The 17,933-nt window shown below is 40.8% G+C and overlaps 1 protein-coding gene across 1 annotated transcript in view; it reads left to right on the top strand.

Moving 5' to 3' along the window:
- The window catches only part of LOC138854680 (integrin beta-like protein 1), a gene marked incomplete at its 3' end in the record, with an annotated part of 51,502 nt that extends 33,878 nt beyond the window's left edge, over nt 1-17,624 (top strand). Inside the window, exons 5-7 of the mRNA XM_070099308.1 lie at nt 13,605-13,841; nt 16,050-16,286; nt 17,388-17,624. Of these exons, the coding sequence (XP_069955409.1) occupies nt 13,605-13,841; nt 16,050-16,286; nt 17,388-17,624 (711 nt within the window). The remainder of the gene's footprint in view (nt 1-13,604; nt 13,842-16,049; nt 16,287-17,387) is intronic.
- Between the last annotated feature and the right edge of the window lie 309 nt (nt 17,625-17,933).

Genomic DNA, 17,933 nt, shown 5'->3' with positions numbered 1-17,933 from the left:
GTAGAGTTGATCCTGGCAAGGTCGCCACTTGTGAAGGCTTACTCAGCCCTGTAACAACTTCAGACAGTATTACCAAGGCTGGCTCCTCCTCAGGAAAATTAATGAATAGAAAAAGAAATAATAACAGACAATGATAAACACTTTATTATTTAGAAAATATAAAATATAAAACACTTAAATATGAAATATTGATCCTACCTTAAAGAAAATGAAAAATGAAAAATATAAATGATAACTGAATTCAACGCTAATATAAAACTTGAGTGTCTGGTGTTGGTGACACTGCTGTTGTTGAAATCGTAGCCGTTGCCGATGATGGGGGGGGTTCACAGGTGTTGGTGACAACCCACCGGCTCGTTCTTCACAATGTAGCCATGAATAATTACTTCAGATGACAGGAAAGCAGGTTCGTTACCACTGCAATGATGAGGGGTTAGGTCCTGTGTTGGCTTCATACAGGTGCACAGGTAATTAAATCCAAAAAGGGGAAGTCTCAGGACGTTAGTCCATCTCCATCAGTTCTTCTCGTTGATTGGCAGGTGACCCTCTCTGTCATCCAAGATGTGGTCAGTGTACACAGTATAAAACAAATCCTGCAGCACACTGTGCGTAATGAGGAAAAAAAAACTTTGACCGTGTTTTTGGATTAAAACAGCGACTTTGAACTGTATTTTCGTATGGTATTTATTGTTGTATTCTAGTTTTCCTGGTCACATTAGATAGAATAGAAGACATATTACAGAAATTGAGATGATTTTGAATGGTTTTACGATGAAAAGTTCCTTGAAATTGATCTCAAAGTAGCAGAAATTTTCGATTTTTACCACAGTTCAAAAGTAAACAAATCATGCTATGCGTCCAATACACTTCAACTGGCGAGTCTGATATTCTTGCACGAGTATGCTGATATTATTTATACCATTTCTACACTAATGCAGTAGTCTGCATAACAGTAAATCTTCTATTTTTTTGTGATAGAAAAAATGAAGTTCTAGCGAAATAGTTATGATTTTTGTCGACCAGTCCACTGGAATTGGCCGAAAATAGGGCTGAAAGTGGGCAAAATCGCCGGTGCATAAACATCATTGAGTCCGCTAACTTTGCGAGAGCATAATTCCGTAAGTTTTCCATCAAATTTCATGCTTTTGGTGTCATTATGATCGGGAAAAGATTCTCTATCTTTTCATAAAAAATATTTTTTTTTGAAATTTAGGGGACCCTAAGAAGAAGTCTCGGAGACGGCCTGTGGACCCTGAAAGGGCTATATGAAACTGGGAGGTCATGTACTGCTGACTGCACAGCAGTGTCTTCCTGTTCAATGTCTTGTATATCAACATGACCAGGGACCCGGCAAAAAGCAATATCTTCATGTTTACTAGGGATCCAGCATAACCAAATTTTGATACGAAGAACTAGGGGGTGTGGTGTATAAAATTTTCGCATAGTCTGTAAAGCACTAAGGGAGTCTGAAACGACCACAAATGGTGACACAGGCATAGATGCAATACGGATAAGTGCTACTAGAATGGCATACAATTCAGCCATAAAAATGCTAGCTGAGGAGTTGTGGGAGAGGCCGCAGAATAGATTTTGTCACCATAATCCAGCTTGGACAAGACTATGGTGGAATGCAAACGGAGGAGAGTGTGACTATCTGCTCCCCATGAGCGATGTGCGAGAACTTTAAGGAGATTTTGCCGACCATGGCAAATTGTCTTTAAAGAAGAAATGTGTGGTCTCCACATCAGCTGGTGATCAAAGAGCAGGCCCAGAAACTTGACCACATCACATGCTGGAATACGTGAACCGTGTAAGTATAAAGGAGTATCCAGAATAAAAGGACCCCTAGTGAAGGTAATGAACTGGGTTTTCGTACTATAAAATTTAAAGCCTTAAGAAGTGGTCCACTGGGAGAATCGGTCTATCGCTACCTGAAAGGAGGCTGCTACTAGTCGACAGTCAGTGCCCGAGTAAGCTATAGCAAAGTCTTGAACATAAAGTGATGACCAAATATGCAAAGGAGTGGGGTTAGGCTAGAATAATATACCTCCAAGTGACTTCTCTAGATAAAAAAAGACTGCTAGGATAAAGTGCTTGTTAGCAAAGGCATTTTGAATATACATATCAAAGTGGAGCAAGGGTTCTACAGTAGAGCAGCCTTTCCAAAAGCCATATTGGTGAGGGGAAGGGCTATTGTGTCTCTCTAAGAACCACATCAGACGTCTATTCTCCAATCGTTCCATCACCTTGCAGACCACACATGTCAGGGCAATGGGATGATAGTGAGAGGCGTCAAGTCCCAAGGTGCCCCAGTTTGTGAAATGGTAGTACAAGTGTTGAGGGAGAACCTCTCGCTTCCAAATTAGATTGAAAAGTGGTAAAAGAACGGGAAGGGCTGTAGAATGGAGATGTTGATGCGTACTGATGTGGATATCATCAGGTTTTGGTGCCGATGACCAGCAAATGGAAAGCGTGGACTCCAGTTCTTGAAGAGTAGAAGGCATGTTATGATACTCCAACCCATCGCAGAAGAAATCTAAAGGCAATTGCTCTTTGGTACGTTTAGACGCAAGAAATGAGGAACAGAGGTGAAGCCCTTGAGAGACACAGACAAAATAGTTCCCGATTGCTGTGGCAGCTTCTAAGGGTTCTGCGACACCAACTCCAGCAACCCACAAGTCTCACCAACAAATGTATTTAGCATCGCGGATTACGTGGCTAGCAACTGCCCATGCCCGCTTGAAATCCAACAGATGCTCCGCAGTATGATTATATCGATAATGGCCCCAAGCAGCACGTTTTAAACACAATGCACAGGAGCATGTAGGAGACCACCAAGGTATGCTTGCCTGAGAATGCCTACCTGAGGTTTGGGGGATAGATCGCGTCGCTGCAGTTAGGACTAAGGTTGAAAAGTTGCGTGCCAGTTGATAAATAAAGGACTAAAGGGGGTCCTCACAAAAGGTGGCAAGATGGAAGTATAATTCTCAGTCTACTCGAGCAAATTGCCAACTAGGGCTACAAACGGTCACGCATACGTGGTAGATATAAGGATTGGAAAGTGATCACTATCGTGTAAATCTGGAAGAACAGACCATGCAAAATCAAGTGTAACAGGCGAGGAACAGATAGAAAGATCAATGCAGGAGAGAGACTGAATACCAGAGTCAAAATAGGTAGGAGCACCCGTGTTTAAAACATGAAGAGGATGAGAAGCGAGAAGTCTCCAACTGGTCACCACGAGAGTCACAGTGGGACCCTCTCCACAGGTAATGGTGAGTGTAAAATCACCCAACAACAATATGGACAGGGGCAGAGATGAAATTAAAAATGTGATAGAGATACAGAATGCACTGGAGGGAGAAAGATAAAGAGAGCAAACTGTAAACCATGAGTGTAAAAAAATATGAGCTGCAGTATAATGCAGTGGGGAACGAACATAAACTTTTTGATATGATAAATCAATGTGTACAAGAAGCACGCTTTCATTAAATGATTCGTCAGGTAAAGAATTGGAAGAATGTATCAGCAAGTAGCGCAAAATGGGGTGAATGACAGCAGAACGAATTTTGGGCTCTTGCTACCCAACACATACTGACCCAACACATACTGGAGACAACTGGGAGAGCAGCAATTGGAGTTCTCCTCGATTGCCCCTAAGGCCACGAATATTCCATTGTAAAAAGGACATTATGTACAGAAATAAAAATGGCAACAATATCAATAAAGTTAACGTGTAGGGGCAACGGTAAGCATATAAACAAGGAAGAATTAGATTATTGCGGAGGAATAGATTGTTGCATGGGTCACGAAAAAGAGAGGGTAGAAGGAGGCACGTTGGTGTTCATCAGGGTTGTCATCTCTGCTATAAAGCTGGAGATAGTGTCTAACGTCTCAATTGATTAGGAAGCCGGTGATGCCATGATGTCACAGACAGGAGAGGCATTGCAAGTAAAGGTCGGAGTTACTATGGAGGCAACCAAAGAGGTCTGAGGAGGGCAGAGAGTATGAACCTGGAGAGATGCGTTGGCTGGGGAAAAAAGAGTCCTGTAGTGTAACAGGAGGAGAAGGAGGTTGGAAAGAAACTATGGAAGAAGATGGGGGGCGAACAGAGGAAGAGGGAACTACCCTAGGGGGATGAACCTCCACCTTTGTGTGAGAGCTGGAAAGGGGGTGAGAACTAGTCTCCGAGGTAGAAGATTCTGTACAGGAGATGGATGTGAAGAAATTACAGGTCTGTGAGGTCCATTTTAGCACTTCTTTTTTATTATAATAATAATAATGCGAGGTCCATTAGACTGAGAAGTAAGTGAACGAGATGAAGAATTAGAAGTAGAAAGTGGTGCGGAGGTAGGAGTGGCAGACGATAAAACTGCAAAAGAATTAGAAACTGGGGTGGCCACAGAAGACACAGACACAGAGGGATTGGGAGGTGGAAGGACTGTTGAGGTTGGAGGTCTGCAGGCTACTCGATTATTATTATTATAATCAAAAAGAAGCGCTAAGCCACAAGGGCTATACAGCTGAAGGCTACTCGAGCATATGGGACACTATAGCAGAGCTAAGAGACTGCCATAGTGTAAGGCCCTCGTGCTCGCATAAATTACAATAGACCAGGCAACAGTGGGAAAAGGAAGGATGAGGTTCTTTGCAATTGAGAGAAGAGGGGGGAAGACTACGAGACGTATTTGATCTGCTGCACCGCAGATCGGGAATTTTGCCCAGATCTGCAGTGTTTAGCGGGTGCCCAAAACGCCAGCAATTACGACACTGTTGAGGAATGGGAACTACTTGACAGACCTATAAACAATGGTCCACAATATACACAGGGGACAGAAGTTTACGGCAGTCGAAGGTTAAATGAGCGATGTTACTAGGAAATTGCCTCTGCCCACGAGTGGGCAGGATGTATGTATCTACCTTAGGAATAGGGATGCTTTGAAGGACTAATTACTCTAAAATATCGGCACAAAACAAAAATCACTCTGCACAATGGTACAAGGTAAGGCCACAGTACCACTGTAAGAATTAAGAGTAGCGTGCTTATGAATGGTGACTGGCATGTTATCAATGAAAGTGATGCGGAAGAGAGCATGACCTTGCTCTGAATTCTGCACAGTTGTGACACATACCACTTCAAAGAGCGTGGAAGGATATATTTTGGCCAAAGTGCTTTAAAAGAGTTTTACCAATTCCACGATCAGACAGATAATCCATTTGAGACGTCGTTTGTAAAGAAAATAATTTTGTCCAATGCACACTTGTTAGCTTGGTATGCAAAGGTATTGAGTATCGTATAGGTTTGTTTTTGAGCGATCGTCGACGAACTGTCATCGCACCTTATTCGGGGAAGCCGGACACATTGTGAAAGGCTTGCTAGAAGGAGTGGCATGAACAGAAATGGGTAACGCCACAGCACCTGAAGTGGGTGACGAAGCGTCACTGGCAGAAGGTATAGGGGTATGAGAAAAGTCGAGAGAATGGATCGATAATGAAGCTGGGACAGAACAGGGTGTAGGATCAGAAAGGGGTCTGGTAGGAGGAAAGGTTTCGTTAGGTGAAGACTTCATAGTAAAGGTGCTTTTTCCATATCTCATTTCTTGTTATTTTTAGAAAAAAAGAAAGAAAAAAACAGAGGGACAGTGGAGGGACAGTCACTAGGAGGCACAGAAGGGCCGGAAGTTCACCCCCTCATCCGAGAGGGCCTCGAGCCCACAGGCAGTGAAGATGCAGTGTGGAACCCGTGCCATACCTAGCCTTCACGCCAGTAAACCAGCACTCTGGGATAGCATCCTCACATCTACTGAGCCACCTAGGCAGACAAAAGAAAGGGTGGTTGGAAACCCACCACAACGCATACCTCCTTTGGCTGCAACCTCCCAGAACTGACAGGCAGCTTCCGGAGATACACCCATTATCTGAAGGGCACCCCATTAACTTCTCGTAAATCCAGGAAAGGAGCAGGGCACCTTCAGACAATTCAGATTCCACAGCAAACCACACCACCTGCGAGGGACCCCACGGAGTGGGATGAACACCGGCACACTTCCCCCTACCTAGAAACCGTAATGCCCGAGGGAAGGGCCCCAGAGACTACAAAAGGGATGGGAAACAAAGGGAAGGTGAGGAGAAGGGGGGAAATGTGAAAAAAGGGTGGGGGGCATCGGGAGGGTGGGGTAGGGAAGGGAGGATAGGTGGGTAATTAGGTTCGGTCTGAGGAAAGTGGTTAAAAGGTCTAATTCCTCAGACAAAGAGCGACTTCACCGCTCCAAGGAGCCCCCCCTTGAAGAAGACCCCTGCCACAAAGACCACCCCTGCTCCTCTTCATCCAGTTCCTAGGAAGGAGACCACTGCTCCCTCCCCTCCATTCCTAACCCCTCCATCCCTCACCCTCCTTCCACCCCTATCCCACCATAAAGTGCTCCAACTCTTTGTATCAAGACTGCCATTCCCCACTCAACACCCCTCCACTACATCAGCAATCGTGTAGCAAAAAATTGCCTCTTTTGCAAAAAAAAATTAACTTTCTTAAAAATATTTAAAAAAAACAGTAATTTTACAAAATAGGTGAACTATAAAAGGGTTATAACTATGATAATAACTTTTAAAGGGGTGGACTGGTAAGCCAGCGGAAGGCCTCGGTCTGATGACCAAAAGCTCCAAAGGCGGGTCATCATCTGACTAAGACCCGTGTCAAGAAACACTTGTTCCATTTCTTGACAAACCTTATCTAACCTTTACAAAGCAGGTGACAGTATTCTCATATTTCCTTGATAAAATATACTTGCCTAATCTATTAACCACAAATTCTGTGTACACCTCCACAATCGTGATAGCTCTGTCTATGGTCTACTAAACCCTGTTCCCCACCATACGCTGATCTGTCATACATCCCCTGTGTCCCACTACTCCTTACCCTTCTTAACCCTCTTCCTTAAGCATTAGACTTCAGTTCAGTAAATAATGATAGACCAATGTATTTCTTTTTACACTCCAACAAGGGCCCTTCAATCCCTCCAAGAGTTTTTGAAGGAGCCCTCCCCACTCCGTCCTCCTTATGAAAACAAAAATATAACTTTATTGAATATAAATATGAATATAAAAATTAAATGTATAAATTAAATGAACAAGCCTAATATGTACAGAAAGATCCTCGGGTCTGCCGATGTTAAGGCAAGGTGCATATAAATAACTGGTGTAATGGGACGCTGGAGATAGCATAATGAGGTCACAGTTGGTCGTGAGTATTGTGAAGTCCAGCACCAGCTAGCAGTGTAGGTATAAGTTGCTGGTCGTAGTAGTCAACTGGAAATCGGCAACAGAGTATAAAGGATAGGCCGGTTCTTCAATATATTTCAGAAATAATAGCTCTGTCTTCGTGGTATAGAAAAACAGTTCTCAAGTAAGGCCCAGGAGTGTTGATACAAAGGTAAAGGAACAGCACAGCAGAGTTCTCATATAGTAAACGGGAAGACCCAAGGTGAAGGAACAACAGTTTCCAAATTTATGGATTCTTTTGTTTCTGGACTATAATTAGATCAGTGCCGCTCGTCTCGTCCCGCCTCTGATGGGTGACCCAAACCATCAAGCAAGGCTGAGAAGGAAATAAAAAGGAAATTACAACCCGACCAAGGAGTCATCCACATGATAGGATGACGATTACGTTATAACGTAATTATCCAAGTCCAGACAAAAGTTAAAAATCCTAACATGTGAATAACTCTTGTCTACTGAAATTAAGAAAGCAAAAACTAAGCAAAACTAATCAAGATTGGAGCTCCATATTTACAGACTTGATGAGAGCAGGAACCCAAGTGACGCTACTCCGTCTGCAAGGGTCCCTTGTTGCCTCTCACCCGATGGATGAAGGGGGTGGGTAATGTAACCGCTAACATACCTCTTTCTGAACAGGCATATTACTCGTCATACTTCCTCCACTAATCATTCAATTTTCCACTCTCACTGAATGAACTTTTCCCTCACAATCCCAACGAGGGTAGAAACCTTGGACGTGTTTCTTTACACCTGTTGTCTATGTTCACCCATCAGTAAAATGGGTACCTGGGTGTTAGTGGACTGGTGTGTGTCGCATCCTGGGACACTGACCTAATTTGCCAGAAATGCTCAGCATAACAAGGGGCTTTCTATACAGTAGTATGTCATTGATATCAGCTAGGCCTGTATACTTTGTACATATTCATGTAGTAAATATATTATTATTATTATTATTATTATTATTATTATTATTATTATTATTATTATTATTATTATTATTATTATTATACCAATCACCTATTGTTCTGACTTTGTACAAATAATTACATTCTTTAGAAAAAACCATCATCCACAGAATAACAGATAAATATTCACTCAATCACCTCTCATTCAGACTTGAGCAGATGATACATTCACCCATATCATCTGATTCATTCCTAAACATTCAAGCACAAACATCGTCCACATTCAATTTTCATTCAGAAACTTACATTCATTCAGTTACTTTTCTCTCATATTTAAACACAAAGATACACCCCACTCACTGCTGAACATATAAACACATTCATTCCATTTATCTTACCTCTCAGACTTGAATCAAGAGAGAATAATTTAATTTTTTTTTCTGATTTTTTTTTATTTTTTTTTTTTATTTTCATTTTTTTCTGAATAAGCGTACATATCGTATGATCATATAAAATTTTCAATTATATCGGCAAATACACAAATTAATAAAAAAATATATACTGAAAATTGGATCTGGCAGCCCGGTGGCCTGGTGGGTAAAGCTCCCGCTTCACACACGGAGGGCCCGGGTTCGATTCCCGGCGGGTGGAAACATTTCGACACGTTTCCTTACACCTGTTGTCCTGTTCACCTAGCAGCAAATAGGTACCTGGGTGTTAGTCGACTGGTGTGGGTCGCATCCTGGGGGACAAGATTAAGGACCCCAATGGAAATAAGTTAGACAGTCCTCGATGACGCACTGACTTTCTTGGGTTATCCTGGGTGGCTAACCCTCCGGGGTTAAAAATCCGAACGAAATCTTATCTTATCTTATCTACCGGTGGCCTGGTGGCTAAAGCTCCCGCTTCACACACGGAGGGCCCGGGTTCGATTCCCGGCGGGTGGAAACATTTCGACACGTTTCCTTACACCTGTTGTCCTGTTCACCTAGCAGCAAATAGGTACCTGGGTGTTAGTCGACTGGTGTGGGTCGCATCCTGGGGGACAAGATTAAGGACCCCAATGGAAATAAGTTAGACAGTCCTCGATGACGCACTGACTTTCTTGGGTTATCCTGGGTGGCTAACCCTCCGGGGTTAAAAATCCGAACGAAATCTTATCTTAACAGCCGGTGGCCTGGTGGCTAAAGCTCCTGCTTCACACACGGAGGGCCCGGGTTCGATTCCCGACGGGTGGAAACATTTCGACGTGTTTCCTTACACCTGTTGTCCTGTTCACCTAGCAGCAAATAGGTACCTGGGTGTTAGTCGACTGGTGTGGGTCGCATCCTGGGGGACAAGATTAAGGACCACAATGGAAATAAGTTAGACAGTCCTCGATGACGCACTGACTTTCTTGGGTTATCCTGGGTGGCTAACCCTCCGGGGTTAAAAATCCGAACGAAATCTTAACAGGTGTCTTATGGAAACACGTCCTAATGTTTTCCAGCCATACCGGGGATTTGATCTCTGGACCTCAGTGTGTGAGCTGAGTGCCCTAGCGATTAAGTAAGTTTATTCAGGTATACACAAGTACTGTGTATACTATAGCGCCTAATAGGTGTTTTATGTGCCGATAGGAGTCAAAATGTATTTGAAAATGGAGTAGAACCAAGAGTTCCCTTGGCGCATGCGCGGATGTGCGGGGGAGGCAGAGGCGGATTGTTTTGAATGGTGGTGAGGAAGCGGGGAAAACATGGAACCACGAAATTGACATTCACGGTGGCCTAAGGATTAATATAGGCCTCATTTCATAATAAGAAGTGTCGTAACTGTTCCTGGTGGAGAGTGAGGGAACGTGATTTACGGGACTACGGTAATAGAGTGGTAAAAGTGTGATAAGAGTAGGACCGGGTGACTGGCGCGTCACCATGGACTGTGTCCTGGGGAAAATTACCCTTGGTTTAATCATCACTCATCGGTCTCAGATCTTAATGGAGTGACCTCTAGTTTGTATAATAGTTATGAGACGTTAAATCGTCTTGTGAATAGTAATGTAATCAGTGATAATAACATTGAGTTAAGAGAAAGCGGGATGTGAAATAGAGCGCCCTGCTCCGAGTGAACGTGTGACTCTCGTAACGGGGATAGTGGAGATTTATAGAATCACGACTTCTAACCGGGACGATCCGACGGATACCTCGTCCTGCCGGAATGAGAACCGTGTCGGTGTAGCAGGACATCGAAACTGAGGTAGTGAATGGAAGAAATAAGGAGTATCAATCACCCACAGTTAAGTAACCCTTCTAGTTATAGCAACCTTAGGCTGGCCAGTTGTGGTATGTTATAATTAGATAGGTTATGAGTGATCCAGCTACATCAAGTGACCACCGGAGAACAGCTGGTAAGTGGTGGGATTATGTATAAATGCTTTTCCTTGATGGATGTATCCATGTGTATCTTACCCCCCCCCCTCATTCAGCTAAACTAATATAATCTATACAGTCCACAATTAAATTGTAGCACCGTACTTGTGGGTGCTATCCAATCTATACTGGTCTCGGATAGATATGGATAAGATTGTGAGGCCGAAGGAATCACTTGCCGCGACCAGGGGTGGTTAAGTTTTCTCACATGTCTACACGGGGTGACTACGGTAAACATACAGTTAAGCACCCTAGGAAATTTTCCATAAGTACAGTTACATAGATTATCACATATAACAGCATATGTGTAAAGTACCTAGGATAACCCAAAATAGTTAGATCGAGCTACCTTCATATATAATGGATCTACAACAATAAATAAGTCAATAACTTACTTCGGAGATATCGAGGGAAACGCGGGGGGTGGGGAGAGAACATCACATTATTTATGATTATTATTATTATTATAAAAAAGAAGCACTAAACCACAAGGGCAATACAGCGCTGACTCTATTTATGAGAATTGGCGTACTTGAGGAGTGTTCTTGTACATTTATCCCTATGATACAGCCGTTTTCTATAGTGTTAATGTAAGAGTGTGTAAAATTATTACCTTATGGGTAAACTGATTTAAAACTTGGTTGACGACAACTCATCAGATTATGTCAGTTTCTATTCATTTAGGTGTTTGTATTATGTCTGATTAGTATTTATTGTATTACTAATATAATTTTCGAAGACATGTGATAGATAGAAAAATATATTTGTCAATACAAGAGTAAAAATATAACATTTTATAGCGCCATAAGCGACAAGCTTCTTCCCATCATGGGTCTTCAACGTCGCTGCTGGCTTCTCCTTGGTCTGCCTAGCTCTTCCCACTTTGTAACCATGCCAGATAATGACTCTATTACATTAGAGGAAAAATACCAAAAAGAAATCAGAAAAAAAAGTTGAAAAATCACCTCATGCGCGGATATACTAACTGTGGCGTCATCACAAGCAAAGCTGTGGTGATTATAATGGACTGTAGAAATATCATACCAACATGAGACTTACACCAAAATGTTGCCAGACTGTTAATAATGCTAATACTAATAGTAATAATAAAAATAATATCTTTATTTCTACAAGTAGATGTACAGAGTATACAGTCCTAGCTGACATCAGTGACATACTACTATATTAGTCATTCTACTATATTAGTCATCCCAGGTTCACGAGTGGCTTTTATGACACACTTCCATATGCAACTGCTCGTGCAAGAAATTCCTGACTACATGTACGAATGAAGGACTAACTCACCTGGTCCCTCACCCTCAGGACACAACGTGCAGTGATGGACTTATTTGGTTTTCAGAAATGTTGGCTAACTATGCTGAGAGAAATCAAAGGTCTTGTCTTACTGCGAGTGCCTGGATAAAGGCGAATATCCACAGTACTTGGGGAAGCCTCTGTGATTTTGTGGTCTCCAGGCCAAGTGTATGTAGACACGTGTACTCCGTGCTGCTTGTCGCGGCACGTCCTGCCTTGATAGTGTCAATTCTCAAGATGATAGCTGCTGTCTCTCTAACCCCCACCTTCATTCGAGCATGGGATTGCCAGTTCTCCCTACATAACATAACTTAATATTCGCCTATATTAAAAACCTAAGCCTGCCTATGTTGAGGTCCAAAGGCTAGAATATTAACATCTAAGGTTACTTCTTTAATTCTAATATTAGTTACTAACTGTATAAACCTACCTAAACTCTCCTTGATGGGTAAATATATCAATCAATATGTACAGTCGCCACCTCCGACAACTAGGTGTGTATGTGTGCTAAGGGCTTCGTACTGCTTATTTTACCCACAACTATTGTGACAAGCTGTCTTGTAATAAATCCTGCCGAAGATAAAAGTTTGAAGCCGATCATAAAAGACATTCTCCAGCAATTGACCTGATTCCAACGATTTTAAGATTTTTTTCAGCTACTTTGTAAAAAAAATAATTTGCACTTATTCGGACTAAAATTCTGGTGTTCCATCCTACTTTAAGCCAACCAGAAGTATTCTTAAGTTACTGAATGAAATACGAATATCACACTTTGTTCAATAAACTTGTCAAACTGGGACTTGTACAACCCACTAGCAGCATGACCCCAGTCTTCAGGAAACCATTGAGAAAAATTACAGCCGATCAGATGAGTCATTCTGTAGTTATGGCGCTGATTCCGACGATTTCAAGTCTTTATTTTTTTACTATTTTACTACATCAGCAAATCTGTCTGCAAGCAAATGAAACTTAATGGGTACTTTCCTGGCCCTAAGACGCATCAGGCATTAAATATTGAAGCCAATCACAAGACGTAAACTGAGTTATTTAGAGTAATTTATTAGGAATAAGAAACAGTATTTTACAGTGGTCAGAGCTGCACCTATACTTTTAAGTTTCACCCTCCGTTTTCTTCAAAAAATTAAATATTTTTTTTAAACGTCTGAAGTTACGCCACTACGGGATTTTGGAAGTTATTCAAGCAATTCCAGGATGCTGGGAATAGGTTCAGCAGTTTTGGTCATAAAATACCAGAACGTGACAATTGTTCCAAGAATCTGGTTCTCGTTACCATGCACAAATGTTGAAAGTTTGAGGCCGATTGCTTCAGGCATTCTACAGTTATGAAAGAAATAAATTCGAAAAGTTACAGGAAAAGAAAAACCAAGCATCCTTTCAAATGTGCCCTTCTGGGAGACATAATTAAGGGAAAAACAGTTCACCATTACTCAGTCCAGTCACGAACAGCTACAAATGCCTCCTGGATGCTGAAACAACTTCATCTCAAAAACTTCAATCGCAGAAAAACATACGTTGGTTCATATATATATATATATATTTTTTTTTTTGCATAAAGTATTAGGAACTGTTTACTTTTCCATTTAAATGTGTTTTGGTAGAAATTAAAAATATATCCATAGGTCTAAGGAGAAAAATTACATAATCATTGGAGACTTCCTGAGATTTTTATATATATTTTTTTCAGATTGTAGTGATCAACGTTACTGTGATAACGGTCGTGGAGTGTGCAAAACTCGTTGTCAACACGAGGAGTATGAGGTGAAGGATGGATGCTTTGCATCGAAATGCAAATGTTGCACACCTCGTCAGCCCAGATGCGTTGCTGTTGATGGTTGTCCTGGACAATGCATAGAGAAGAAACTATGCCATAGTCAGATGGAAGACCACCACTGTTCAGGACATGGTTGTGTATGTTGTAACAGTAAGTAAATGTCATGCAAGATACGCTTTATTAAATTTATATATTGTATTAAATTTATTTATAAGTTTTTTATCATATCATCAAGGATAATTCTGCTTGTAGTTGTGAGACGACGAGACAAGACTAAGCATTAACTGTAATATACGTCGGCGGAAACGAGTGCACAAAATATTATCTTTCTCCATAAACACTACTTCAGAAATCTTTTTCAGTAGGTTATTTTACAATTAAGAGTAAAGTGTTTGTGATAATCATAATGATTTATGTAATAAATAAATTGGAAAATAAATCCCATGATTAATTGATGAATATGAGATCTAGTCAGAGGAATGTCACAAGTCAGTAATGTCTGGTGTTAGTGAGATATTGTATTATGATTGTGAGTAATTTAGTGATTGTTCTGTGAATAACAGTGTGGGGACTGAATGCATGATTGATGAAAGAAAAGATAGAACATCTTAACTTCACATCATTACAAAACAATCGAGTTGGATGAAGTGTTGTACCAGTCAAGTGGAAACAACATCCATTATTAGGAATTCCTGAATGGGAACCATAAGTAGCTACCAGATTTTTTCTTTTTTTTTTTCATTTCCTTCTCCAGTACTTTGTATTTATACACAAATAACCCGAACATAGAAGAGAGGAGCTTACGACGACGTTTCGGTCCGACTTGGACCATTTACAAAGTCACACTAACGAAAAGGAGAGAAGGAGGGAGTATATATAGGCAGGAGGTGGTAGTGGTGGTAGTAGTGACTTTGTAAATGGTCCAAGTCGGACCGAAACGTCGTCGTAAGCTCCTCTCCTCTATGTGTGGGTTATCTGTGTTTCGATCCAGTCACGGTATTGACTTTTTTGTTATTTTGTATTTGTTTTGCTCTTAACACGAGAAAACCTCCTCCGATCACCTTCAAACGTACTAGGCTGGATTACAGTAACTAGGACAAAATTTTTGAAACAGGAACCTGGAGAGGCCTCTTTAGGCAGAGAGGCAAGTTTCAAATTTGTATCAAGGCAGTTTAAACTTACTGAGTGTTTTCCTTCTCACAACGTACATCATCGTTAATATTTTGAAGTGGACTAGATGACTCATTCTTTATTTATTGAATGGAAATTATTATTACGATTTACTTAATAAAATTGGCAAACTTGGACATTTGGAGCTTAAAAACAGAGAAATTTGCTTTCAGGTAAACACATCAGTGGTGAACATCTGAAGCAGACCAATTCCCCTCATGGAAGGTTCCTTGATGTTGGTGAGGGGCTCTTGATTTAGGGAATTGGATCTGTGCTCCAGTTCCCCGAATTAAGCCTGAATGCCTTCCACATCCCCGCTCCCCTGGGCGCTGTATAATCCTACGGGTTTAGCGCTTCCCCCTTGATTATAATAATAATAATAATGTAGCCGACCAAAAGCGTTATTCTTCAGTTATAACAAAGATTCCAGAGATTTTAAGTGTTATATAAAATATAGAGCAATGACAAATTTACCAACACACTAAGTAAACTATTCTATTCTGGTCATAATGTCCATTTACCATAAAATACTGAAGCTATTTAGTATTTTATTTGCAAAATTGTGTGTAGTTCAAATGTGCACTTACACACCTCAGTTTCACTCTTTGATATCAAATTAGGTACCACTTTCTTTAAATGTTTGTAACTACACTGTAGAGGGCGCAAGAAGTTATCGGAGCCATTCTGAGATGCCGGGAATGGGTCTTGCAGCTTTGTTAAGGGGCACCTGCACATAAATGTTCTTAGAATCTGGGTCTAGTTACCATACACCAGCGTTGAAAATTTGACGGCGATCGGTTGTGACGTCATGTTATAAGCTAAATTAAGACGCAAAGTTGGATGAAGAAAAAATTCTGGCAACCACTTAAAGGTCCTCCATTGGTTATATCTAATGAAAATCGTTTGGGTAGAGAATATATTATAAATGTGGAAGAAAACATACTTGCTGGGATAATACATCAATGTGGGTTTTTCTGTATAACAACACCTGGATATATGAAAATTTTCTGGTGAGGCTTTGTTTTATTATGTACAAGAGTTAAAATTTGTATTATTTGTTTTACAGTATTAAAGATATCTATATCATAATACGTAGTGTAAAAGAAATGATATTCAGAACACATTTACATTTAATAAATATTCTTGGCAATTTTGAAATGTCTTACAGTTGCCACACTCCATCAACAGCGTGCGCTAATAGATCTCCATGTGATGAAGGTTTTGGAGTGTGCAGAGCATCATGTTTCCATTTAGAACGTGAAGTGAAGGAAGGTTGTGGTGGTCCTGACTGTAAGTGCTGCACTTCTCGGAAAGCAGATTGTTCTGCCTCTGCTGAATGTCCTGGAATCTGTATGGACTCGAGAATGTGCATCAATCCACTAAGTAACTTCAGCTGTTCAGGAGCTGGCTGTGTTTGTTGTGACAGTAAGTATTATGTATCATCTTTATGTAAGTTAGTAATTCGTACAGTTTCTCCGTCTACTCACTATTTAATCTCTAGGTTTTTCGAACAATAAATACACTAATATGCCGTTTGGAGAATTCATTTTTTATATTCCTTTTCACAAATAATATCTAATAAAGTATGGAGCCATACAATGATAAGATATATAGAAAATAGTACCTTCCATTAAACTAAACAATACAAAAGCAGAATATTTCATTCAGATATTCGGATGTAAATGTTGTGTATATGACAGAATCTGAAAAGTTCTTTCAAATATTATAAAAAGAGTTCATATCACTCAAAGGCCCATTAAGTTTTCTTGGTTAATAATTTGTGTATAGCACATATAAGTACATATAAGAACATAAGAAAAAAGGAACACTGAAGCAAGCCTACTGGCCCATGCGAAGCAGGTTTAATTCACCAACCGGCAAAGATAATTTATTTTTTCTTGCATTCTGAAAATATTTACCAAATCTCAAGGAAATAATGAGGATAATATAATATTAATCACATCACAGAACGGGTGGGGCTCGATTGTTAGCAATCGCGTTATTACGATTTCGTGAGTAATTATTTAGTGTTATTTACAATAGCAACTAGGGTAACTAGGGATCCCAGGGTGGCTAGTTTTCTATTCCAGCAATTCAGCACTGCAGTTCAGAGGGGTAATGCCTGCTGTATCTTGGGCACGCACCCCACCTCTGTGGTGCTGGACAAGATTTTCGCATTGTAATCTGTGATAAACATGTAGCAATATGTGCCTAAAATGTATCCCTCAAACCTCATGCACTGTATATGTCACATGTCATGTATATGGCTACATGTCAGTCTTCCTAGAGAGTTACAGTAGTATCTCTTTAAGCATAAAGGATTCCCCCTTTATCCACGTTATATGTCCCATACAGTAGGGCATCTGGGATAGTCTTGCTTTTCACCATAGTTTCCGTCAACTGAAGTGACACCTTCCAGCGATATATTTCAATATGTCTAGAGCTGTAGAATTTCGAAAGACAAATATTTAGATACAACCGGAATTGTTCTCATAATTTTACAAGAAATCATTTCTCCTTCAACAGAGTGTAATGACCATCTATTATGTAATGGAGGCAATGGAGTGTGCAGAGATAAATGCCACATTATGGAACATGAGACGGTGGGAGACTGTGGATACACTGGCTGCAAGTGTTGCACTCCACTCAAGACCATCTGCCCTCATTCTGATAAGTGTCCGGGCATTTGCATGAACAATAAATTCTGTACCAATCCACTGAAAATGGAAAGCTGCGCTGGATCTGACTGTGTTTGTTGTGATAGTAAGTAAATAAATGTTTGACTTAATATATGTGAAATATTATGCTGTGCATATTTTACAGAAACTGCTATTCCATGTAGTACTATAGATTTTTGGATAATGCGAGCCACGATAACACGTAGGAAGTAATGGCTAGGGGGATTGCGGTCGGCGCTTGTTAAGAAATTTTCCAGCTGCGCAAACTGGTAAGGGCCTTCTGGAAAAGTCAGATTGGATTCAGAAGCAAGGCTTATCCATAATGTTAGGTGCCAACAAGCCTACTGCCATGAATGAATTGGAGGCCATCGTCATTCTCCTGACATTTGGTAAG

This window comes from Cherax quadricarinatus, chromosome 66 (genome assembly GCF_038502225.1).
Source record: "Cherax quadricarinatus isolate ZL_2023a chromosome 66, ASM3850222v1, whole genome shotgun sequence".
In the NCBI taxonomy this organism is placed as follows: domain Eukaryota; kingdom Metazoa; phylum Arthropoda; class Malacostraca; order Decapoda; family Parastacidae; genus Cherax; species Cherax quadricarinatus.
The sequence above is the reverse complement of the archived record's forward strand: the minus strand, read 5'-3'. Positions and strand labels throughout refer to the sequence as shown.